This window comes from Eumetopias jubatus, unplaced genomic scaffold, assembly GCF_037043125.1.
Source record: "Eumetopias jubatus isolate StellerSeaLion01/CBP00866 unplaced genomic scaffold, mEumJub1_p1.0 scaffold_1, whole genome shotgun sequence".
Classification (NCBI taxonomy): domain Eukaryota; kingdom Metazoa; phylum Chordata; class Mammalia; order Carnivora; family Otariidae; genus Eumetopias; species Eumetopias jubatus.
Window position 1 is genome coordinate 6,497,798 of NW_028274807.1, and position 10,915 is coordinate 6,508,712.

The 10,915-nt window shown below is 45.6% G+C and overlaps 1 protein-coding gene across 1 annotated transcript in view; it reads right to left on the reverse strand.

The window, feature by feature from the left end:
* SH3BGR (SH3 domain binding glutamate rich protein) overlaps positions 1-7,530 on the reverse strand; it is a 56,760-nt gene extending 49,230 nt beyond the window's left edge. The window contains exon 1 of the mRNA XM_088023859.1: positions 7,392-7,530. Within this exon, the coding sequence (XP_087879985.1) occupies positions 7,392-7,436 (45 nt within the window). The 5' untranslated portion in view covers positions 7,437-7,530. The remainder of the gene's footprint in view (positions 1-7,391) is intronic.
* Positions 7,531-10,915: the final 3,385 nt, after the last annotated feature.

Here is a 10,915-nt window from a genome sequence, read left to right on the forward strand (position 1 = left end):
AGAAATGAGATCTTGGGCGCCTGGGTGGCTCAGTTGGTTAAGCGACTGCCTTCGGCTCAGGTCATGATCCTGGAGTCCCGGGATCGAGTCTCGCATCGGGCTCCCTGCTCAGCGGGGAGTCTGCTTCTCCCTCTGACCCTCTTCCCTCTCGTGCTCTCTATCTCTCATTCTCTCTCTCTCTCTAATAAATAAATAAATTCTTAAAAAAAAAAAAAGGAATGAGATCTTGCCATTTGCAATGACGTGGATGGAACTGGAGGGTGTTATGCTGAGTGAAATAAGTCAATCAGAGAAAGACATGTATCATATGACCTCACTGATATGAGGAATTCTTAATGTCAGGAAACAAACTGAGGGTTGCTGGAGTGGTGGGGGGTGGGAGGGATGGGGTGGCTGGGTGATAGACATTGGGGAGGGTATGTGCTATGGCGAGCGCTGTGAATTGCACAAGACTGATGAATCACAGACCTGTACCTCTGAAACAAATAATGCAATATATGTTATGAAAAAAAAAAGAAGAAGATAGCAGGAGGGGAAGAATGAAGGGGGGGAAATCGGAGGGGGAGACGAACCATGAGAGACGATGGACTCTGAAAAACAAACTGAGGGTTCTAGAGGGGAGGGGGGGGGATGGCTTAGCCTGGTGATGGGTATTAAAGAGGGAACGCTCTGCATGGAGCACTGGGTGTTAAACGCAAACAATGAATCATGGAACACTACATCAAAAACTAATGATGTAATGGATGGTGATTAACATAACAATAAAAAAGATAAATAAATAAATAAATTCTCTGCTAAGCTTTAATGCCAAAAAACAAATAAGAATTGGTTATGAAGAAAAGGGAGGATTGGGAGAAGCACAAGAGGGAAAGAGAGAAAAGACAATTCACTACAAAACTCAAATACCAAGTACACCCAACTAAAAAAGCGCTTCACTCACAGTTATGAAAATGGGCACACGAGTCACATTGAACAAAAGTGGCCTCCGAAATAATACAGGAGATTGGAAAGCCCACTTGGAGATGAGTGAAAGGGGAAAGGACAGAGGAAAAACCAGGAAAAGCCAATGGCTGTGTCTCCCAGCTCACAAAGAGCAACACGGTAAAGAACCTTGTCTTCCCTCGGATTTCTCCTTTCCACTCGCATGGAGAGCAGAACACCAGCCTCACCTGAGAGACAACTCTTGATGCCCCTCTCTCCACCACCGGCTCTTGTCTACCAGCCACCATTGCTCAGGAATGTGGCCCTCTTCACAGTTCAGACCTCCATCCCCAGAGACAACTGCAACCATTCTCTCTGTTCAAAGAATTCACTCCCAAAATGCACAATGCCCTCTTTCATACACACCAGTAAACAACTTGGAGCACACTCTGTGGACCCCACTTAGGAGCCTCTGGGAGAGAGGTCTAAGAGTGGTCAACCCAACAATCATAAACACTTATTTACCCACTCTACTCTGCACAAGACAATGTACCAAGTTCTTTGTGTGAACAGATTCATAACCTGCTTATGTGGGTGAAAAAAATGCAAAGAACTCATTTGTACATTCTAGGCAGTGAACATGCTGAAGATGATCAAGAGGCAAAATAAGCCATTTCTTAAAAATAAGAGCAAAATTTTAAGGATTTTCTTTGACATGAAAATATCTAATAACTTAATTTGTTAAATCTTCTACATAGAATGTCTCATATCAAAAAAAAGCCATTGAAAATGTTTTATAGAGTATGAGGCCCCCTGTCATTCTCACGTAACTCATTCATTAGCAGAGGTATTAGAATTTGAGAATCCCAAACAAATGTTATAAAAGGCTCATACCCATCCCAAACCCAATGTCTAGCCTCAAACCCTCTTTGGGTCAAACCCAATTCCTTTCGTAGATTTGTATACCAAAAGAAAAAAATATATTTTTTTATATTTTTTTATTTTTTGCCAAAGTGAATGAGTCTATCAATGATTCATGCGTAGAGTATTTCTTTCTTAATATAAAGAAAAATAAAGTACATATGGATGCTTAAGCCCTGGAAACAGGTCACCACCAAAACCAAATTATGTTTTGGATTATGTAGAATTTGGTTTTGGTGGTGACCTGATTGTATATATTATATGAATTATAAATATGACATAAATGAATAGAAATAACTTTTGAATTTTTTACAAGTAAATATACATTGCATATAAAATTGTATAAGTTACGTACCCAGGTGTGTATAAATGGCAATCACACATTTACTTCTTAAGTAACATCTGTTCCACCAACATAGCAAAGATACTGCGACTAAAAGCATTAGATCAATAAATTGAAGGCTGCCGTTAGCTACAATACAACACTTAATCATTAAGACTCAGTCTGGCGCAAGCATGGACAAAAATAAAAATAAAAATCATACAGAAAGGTGTGGGGTGACGGAATTGCCCCTAAGCTTCTGGCACAAGCTTCTGGCACATTCCTGAGTGTCACTTCTATCAGGAGCAAAGGATGAGCTCGTATTTCTCCACCATGAGCCCTCCCCCAAGGCGAGGCTGGCGTAGCCCTTGGCCCTGCTGTTCCTCCTCACCGAAACTGCGCTCCAATTCCATAGCTTCACAGCTGAATTTCTGAATATTACAAAATCCCATCAGGCCTGATGACAGGTCATTGGAACTAAATTACTATTTTAATTAATCATGTTTTCTGTATGTACTTTCCACTTTGTCCATAATTATCTGTGCCACTCTATAATAATTACTTATTCCTTTGGCTATTTCCAGAGATAACTTTGCTGTTTGAAGAGTAGAGATGTCTTCGTTTTAGGCAGGTTTACTTTTAACTGAAGATTCAGAAGGCAACATCCTTTATTCTGTCCAACCTCCTGTCTTCCTTCCTCCTCAAGTACCCTCCCAAGGAGCCCAAATCAGCCTGGCCTCCTCACCATTATTTCTACCTCTATTAATCATGCCTCAGGACTTGAGATGAAATAGAAGGATTTCATTTTATTCCACGATTTCTGAATCGATGACGACCAGTTCCCAAAGTCCTGACTTGTGTTTCTGCGGTTAGAAAGTCAAAGAGGGATGGAGAAAATGGGAGGGGAAGATCTGTTTGCTGCTACCTCTTGCAAGACAAGCAATTGCATCTGCAGGAACTTAACGGACCGTTGGGTGCATGACCTTGTGTTAAGTGCTATTTCTCAGCCCCCTCACCTCTCAAAAAAAGAGAAGAAAAGTAAAATCTGTTTCTATCCTCCCCAAATACCAGTACTTTAAACTGGGTTAAAGGCATCACTGATCTGGCTCTTTGGAGCACCTGAGTTCTGCCAGGGGCTGGAGTAGTCTTAGGATGAGCCCAGAGGAGGAGAGAGGGGAGCAAGGAGTACACGAGCTCACCTGGTGGCATGGTCACCTCTGCCCACGCCCTGAGGGCCACCCTGAGTGGGGGCCCTCTCCGCCACAGCCCTCCCTCCTATTCATGGACCCTCCCAGGCAAAGTGCAGCTCTTCTCCAGGTGGCCTCCTGCGCTGACCCCCAGGGACATCAGCTCCCAGAGGGCACCTCCCTATATGGTCCCTGGGGTAGGAGGGTACACACCACACCCAGTCGTTCTCACCACAGACACCCTCTCCTTCCCACCTCCTGCTCTTTCTCCTCCCTCCCCTGCACCATGACCAGGGCTACCCCGCCCCGCGGGGCTGTACCTTCTTTCTAGGCAGCCCCTCTGGAGAATCTGGGGGTCCCTGGGTTCTGGGTCACTTGGAGACTTTGGGACTTCAGCAGAGGCTCAGAGAGCCCTGTGTTTCCTATCCTGTTATATTTACTCTTAAGAAAGTGTTCTTTTCCTGAAGTCACCGGCCACCATTGGTTACTGTAACGTGTCAGAGTGATCTTTGAGTCACTTGCTTGGCACCTCCCTTTTATTGTCTTGTACAGTTAGGAGCTTTTCCAACTGAGGTCACTACACTTAGTGAAAAGCACACTGCATTTGAGCAGAGGCAACCTGCATTTCCCCCTGGCTCGGAAGGCTGCTGTCTGAGCAGGAGTCCACTCTTGAATGGCCTCGTCTGCAAAATGGGTAAAGCGCCACCCTCCTCAGGTTCTGGTGAGAACCAAGGAACATGACAGGACGTGTGGCACAGCATCCTGGACAAGGTAAGAGCCTGCACAGTCTTATCTCACTGACTTATCCTGGTTGCCAAGCCAGGTTAAGTACTCTGATCACCATTTTAAAATAATAAAGCTGAGGCACCAGTGAATTAAGGAATTTTCCAAGATCTACACCTGGATCCATCTCGTTCAAGAGCGGAGTTTTTGCCCCCTATATTTACACTCAAGCAAGGCTGGAGAAATGATGGAAAAACCCAGGAGCCACCTCCGGGTCTGTTCTTGAATATCATGGTTCCAAGGACGGTGCATCTTGAAAACAGTGAGGACAGTCCTCTCTCCCTTTGTCCCCCAGCCGTGGCGCTGGCCTTCAGTAAGACACAGACCTGCTCCCGCTCCCAAGGTCTCTTCACTACGTTCCTCCGTAAATCGGTAAAACGTGTGACATTGCCTTATCATCAACCATTCAGAGACATGACACACAGCTGCATATGCATAAGCCCTTACAAAGAGATGTTTCCTTTTTCATTTATTTCATTCATCCCTTAGAAGTTACAGGCCCTCGTTGACTAAGTTGCAGGCAGGAATCCTTTTTTAAAATAAAGAGACTGAAGAAACAAGCAGTAAAGTGTTTGCAGACCCACCACCACACACACTGGAAGCTGCTCTGCGGTTCTCCTGCAAAGAAGCTTCTGGGTGAAATCCCCCCACCCAGGGAAAATCACTAGCACTGATACCATGGGAATCATCGGTTGTAAGACAGAAATTATTCCACTTATGTGGCTTGGGACAGTTCTTCTGAAACATAATCATCACAGACTCACATATATAATATTAGCTAATAATTATAACTACAATAATACTGATGAACATTAACTAACATTGGGGCACCTGGGTGGCTCAGTCGGTGAAGTGTCTGCCTTTGGTTCAGGTCATGATCCCAGGATCCTGGGATTAAGCCCCATGTCGGGCTCCCTGCTCAGTGAGAAGCCTGCTTCTCCCTCTCCCTCTACCTCTCTCCCCTGCTCATGCTCTCTTGTCTCTCTCTCTCAATAAAATCTTTTTAAAATATATTTTAAACATTAACTAACATTAGCCAAAAATTACAATACCTAATACTTAAAACAACTATAATATTAAGTAGCCATATGTAATAATTACGAAGTTCACTAATAACTGTAATATGTATTAAGCACTGAGCCCTGGACACCATGCAAGGCGCTCGAGGCTTATTTCCTAAATCCTCTTGGCGATGTCATGAGACGAATACTATTCTTATCCTCATTTTACAGATAAGGAAATTGAGGCTTAGCAAGGTGAAATAACTTTCCCAAGGTCAAACAGTTCCAAGTGACAACAAAACATTTGCTTGGGGAACCACAGTTAATGTGGTTTTTCCAGGATCCTGGAGTGAACAGTGTCCCTCCAGACCCTCCGAGGCTAACTCAATCATACGCCCAAACTTCAAGAATGTAAGACATCAAATAATCCTAAGAACTTCACAAGTTTGTTCACCATCTCTGGAAGGATGCATAGGGCACTCACACCTGGCCTACAGAACATGTGGAAGACTGGTCAGTGGTAAAAGTTTCCGTCAATGAGTGTCAACAGCATATTGAAAGGCCACTAAAGCCATTTTCTTCAGGAAAAATCATATTTAATCTAGTAACCCAAAAATGTGCTCTTTATGGGTCAACTAAAAGTTTCTGAGGTTATTGACAGCCACAAAAGATTTTGCGGTTTTACATCTGGTATTTTCCCTCCTCTGTTTCTGTTAAAAGATGTTCCACAGATACTAAGCCATTGCTGATGGGTTGTGCTCAGAGGGACAACCAGCCTCTTCTCTCTTGTTCCCTCCTTGCCCTCTGGAAACTGCGCGAACTTTCAGGGCTGTGGGTGGGGGCATTCAAGAGCCAGCGTTGGGGCTGCTTCCAGCCAGCTGCTGGCCGAGGGTATCATCCCTGGCTGAGTGAAACCCAAGCTACAGGATGGCCCAGGAACTAGATATAAAAGGAAACAGCCCCCTTGCTGGTGTCCAGCCCTCAGGACTGATGAAACGGCTTCCTCCTACAGCCCCCTAAAGGCTCAAATGCTCCCAGAAATGTCAGTCTCCGACAGACACCGCAGGTTCAAGCCTAAAATCAAAGCCTGAATCACTGCCAAGGAGAAGTGGCTCCTTCAGTTACCCTTGTTTCTTCAGGCAGGTCTATCCTGCACAGAATGAAGGCAGAAACTGGAGGGGAGATTCTGAGCCTGGTCCCAGGGAAATCAGACGCAGTGTTATGGGGTCCGCACCTCGTACCTATTTTTGGCCTGTTTGAATTCCTAGAGCATTTAAAACTGTGGCCTTAGAGATGTCTGCTCTTGTCACTGTGACATCATTTTCCCCAAATAATACTATTACACATGCTAACTTTACACTTTTGGTATAGTTACATCACACACGCAAGTACAATTGACCCTTGAACAACACAACTTTTAAACTGCACGGGTCGACCTATATGCAGATTTTTTTTCTGTAACTACAGAAAGTATTGAAAATGTATTTTTCTCTTTCTTATGGTTTTCTTAATAACATTTTCTTTTCTCTAGCTTACTTATTGCAAGAATACAGCTTATATTACATATAACATACAAAATGTGTGTTAATCAACTGGTTAAGTTGTCAGTAAGGCTTCTGGTCAACCGTAGGTCATTAATGAAGTTTTGGGGAGTCAAAAGTTATACATGGATTTTCAACTGTGCTGGTGTGAGTGCCCCTAACCACCCCCACCACCCCCACCACCACCCCCACCACCACCCCCACCACCACCCCCACCACCACCACCCACGCATTGTTCAAGGATCAACTGTAACCACACCCAGCAGTCATTTTGTTAGTTTCATCACACCCTCCAAATGTGGTTACACAGTGTCATTTATTTGCAACTTTAAATTAGTCTAAGTCTTACAGAATGATTGGCAGAAACACTCCACCAAAAAAAAAAGCCTCTGATTCTATAATATATGCGAACACAACGTGACACAAATCACATGTTAAAAATTCTAGTATCAAACACGCCCCCTTCCTGGAATCCCTTTCACACCCAGCTAGCCAGGATCACTCATTTTCCACACTTCTTCAACGCGGTTAAAGCAAACGCAGAAAGCAAAGGCACGCAGGCTTACTGCGGAGCCACGGCTGACTTACACACTCCTCACACAACAAACTTCAGGCCAACGCTGGGCCAGACCCGCTTCTTCCACTTCCCGGCCTGAGTTCCTCAGAAAATCCGACAGGAAGAAAGGCCCCCCCACCCATTCCAGCAGACACCTACCGCTATGGACCCAGAAGATGTGGCAACAAACACTTTGATAACCATTTTGGCAGTCGGAAAGAGGGGTCCCCCCAACACACCCCCGCGAGGGAACGCGGCGCTAGACGGATCCCGACCGCGGCCCGCGCCGGGCAGGTAGCAGGTGCCAGGTAGCAGCAGGTGCAGGTGCCAGGTGCGAGCTGGCAGCCGCCCAGCGCGGTCTGAGCCCCTGCGCCTCCCGCCGCAACTTAAGCCCGGCGCCTGCCGGTAGCGGCGCGGACGGCGCGGGCTTCCCCCGCCATTGGCCGGGCGCGAGAGGGCATCGGCCGGGCGACGACCGGATTGGTCGATAAAAGCAGCCACTGACTTGAAACCCCCGACAACAGCCCCTAAAAGGCCAGGCTGCGCCGCGCACCAATCAGGCAGCCGCGCACGCACAGGCGCCTGCGGGGGGGGGGGGGGGGGGGGCAGCCGAGCGCCCGGGCGCGGCTGGAAAAGCCCAGAAGACGCCAGCTCCGTCCTCGAGGGCGCCGTGTCTGCGAGGCTTTGGGCAAACGCCCCGCGGGGGTCCGAACGGCCACACAGGCCTTGGAATAAGCAAAGGCATCCTGACTTGCACGTTTTCCGGCCGGTTAAAAGTTCCGTGAACTCGAAATATACCAGAGATGCCTTTAGGCGTGGCCCGCTTCCAGGTTTCTCCCTTTCCCACCTGTTGCTCCTAAAGAACAGAAGCTGACAGGCAGCAGCCGTGTAAGGTTTCACTGACATCCCAGACAAGGCAGGGCGGCGGCGGCGGCTGTCAGCAGGGATGAGTTCAACAAGCGAAATGTCTTCACTATCTCAGAGACGCGGGGAGAAAATAAATGTTTGTCACAGTCTCTCTCCGTCTTCTTTATGTGGATACTTAAATCGCGTAAAAAGCCCAAATGCTACCTCCCAATTTTTCTGATGGGTTTCAAGATCAAGCTCAAGGACATAGGAGGCACCAGGGGGTTATTCTCTTAGATAACCGAGTCTCTCTCTTTCTATTTTTCGGTCCCCGGCTACTCCCGGAGGAGGTGGTTACTGGCATGCTGGAGCAGGGAGGGGTCTGGAGGCCTTCTTTACCTGCCTTCTTCACCAGAGTCCCAGGGGCCTGGAGGCCTGCTCCCCTCCCCCAGGACAGGCGCCTTTAACGAGAAGGGACGCCCCATCCCTGCAACATAGCTCAAATTCATTTACATCAGAACCAATGATTAAGATGACTGCCATTTAACTTAGAACCTCACTATGCAAAGTTTGCTCCCCAAATTAGGCCCTTGGTGAAGATGATTGATGGCTCCCCAAATTTAAGTCATTAGCATTGTAAATTTTTTCAAGCCCACCAAAGATTATAGGTCGTTTGTGCTCCTTTCCCGTATTTTCAAAATCATAAAGTAAGTATATGCTATTTTTGTGAAAGTATTTTTTTCAACACCTTAGTGTCAAATTCTACCACATGAGCAAGCCATTTTTCTCCAAATACGATTGAAGAGAGTAATAAACTATGCATATGTCTCAATGATTTTGTAAATTAGTAACGTAAACTGTAGTTGACCCTCATGTGCCCTAGAGAATATACGACTGCTGATCATATGGGGCAACACTGCCTTGGACAATGACATACCACCTCCGTCCACATGCCCTCGGGAGAAAGAATAGCCTACTTGAAGCAAGAACTAACAATTTTTAAGTGTGTGCCACATGCCAGATCTGCTCTAAGTGCTTTGCATAAACCACTCCCTTAATGTGCACAACACTAACACTGGGTTCTATTCCTATCCCTCCTCAAGGGTGAGGACAGGAAATGGTGCATCCAAGCAAGACACGAACCCAATCCTTCTATCGCCACACCACACCAGAAAAACTCCTGACACGCCACGCTCAAATTCCTAGTGCACCCTCTTTACACTATGAATTATTTTTAGAAGCTTATCCTTTTAATAATGACCGTGAAAATGTACAAATTAGAACTCTGAAAACTCTAGCTGAAAGATCTTTACATCTATGACACTGACTCCAATAAACCTCAAGATAATTAATACCAATACGAAACATTCCAAGTGAGTCTTAAAATAAAGCTCAACTAATCTCTGCCTTAGAAAATTCACTACAGGGACGCCTGGGTGGCTCATTCGGTTAAGCATCTGCCTTCAGCTCAGGACATGATCCCAGGGTCCTGAGATAGAGTCCGGCATCCGGGTCCTTGCTCAGCAGGGAGGCTGCTTCTCCATCTGCCTCTGCTGCTCCCCCTGCTTCTGCTCTCTCTCTCTCTCTCTCTCTGGCAAATAAATAAAATCTTAAAAAAAAAAAAAAGAACAAAAGAAAGAAAATTCACTTCAAAAATAAGCTGTGTGCTCCACTGAAGAGGCAGAATGCTTATCATTTCACACCCCTAGTCCTTGATGCTAAGTGAAAGAACAATACTTATTTTGTTACAGAATTTTTTTCAGCTTTATTGAGGTATAATTAACAGTTAAAATCCTAAGATAGCTAAAGTGCACATCGTGGTGACTTGAACAAACACACTATGAAAGAAAGATTTCATCTAATTTTAATGATAAAAGTGTGAGGTATTGACTCCAAACTTGGCAGAGATCCTCAGATGATCTTATAATAAATGATACCAGATGCTATGTTTTGGTGTACGTAATGTGATATGTGTATGAGAAATGAGAAATTTGGGAAATAAAGGCATATTTGTACTACGTGGAATGACAGTGGGGACCACCAGAGTAACAGTAGTGACTTGAATAATGTCCCCCCTCAAAATTCATGTCCACCCTAAACTTCAGAATGTGAACCTTATTTGGGAACAGGATCTTTGTAGGTGAAATTGGTTGAGATTCTGAAAAGAAATCATGGTGGGCCCTCAGCCCAATAACAGATGTCCTTACAAGAAGAGGAGGCACAGGGAGAGACAGAAAAAACACCATGTGAAGACAGGGCTGCAGAGACAGGACTGATGCTGCCATGAGCCAAGGAGCATGGGGAGCCAGAGAGGCAAGGAAGGATTTTTCCCAGGAGCTCTCAGAGGAAGCTTGGCCCTGCCAACACCTCGATTTCAGACTTCTTGCCTCCAGAACTGTAAGAGAGTAAATTTCTGTTTTTTTTTAAAGATTTTTATTTATTTATTGAGAGAGAGAATGGTAGAGAGAGAGCATGAGATGGAGGAAGGTCAGAGGGAGAAGCAGACTCCCTGCTGAGCAGGGAGCCCGATGCGGGACTCGATCCCGGGACCCCAGGATCATGACCTGAGCCGAAGGCAGTCGCTTAACCAACTGAGCCACCCAGGCACCCTAAATTTCTGTTGTTTTAAGCCACTGGGTCTGTGGTGATTTGTTACAGTGGACTTAATTAAACTAATACAGAGAAATAAAGGCATATGTTACTATGTAGCAGAATTCCTAAAGGTATTTCTTCAGCTTTGTACTCACCAGGTCTCTCCCCTTCCATAAGACACATGGATACCTATGGAAAACAAACACCCTCTTTCAAAGGCAGAAACAAAGGCTGACTGAGAACAG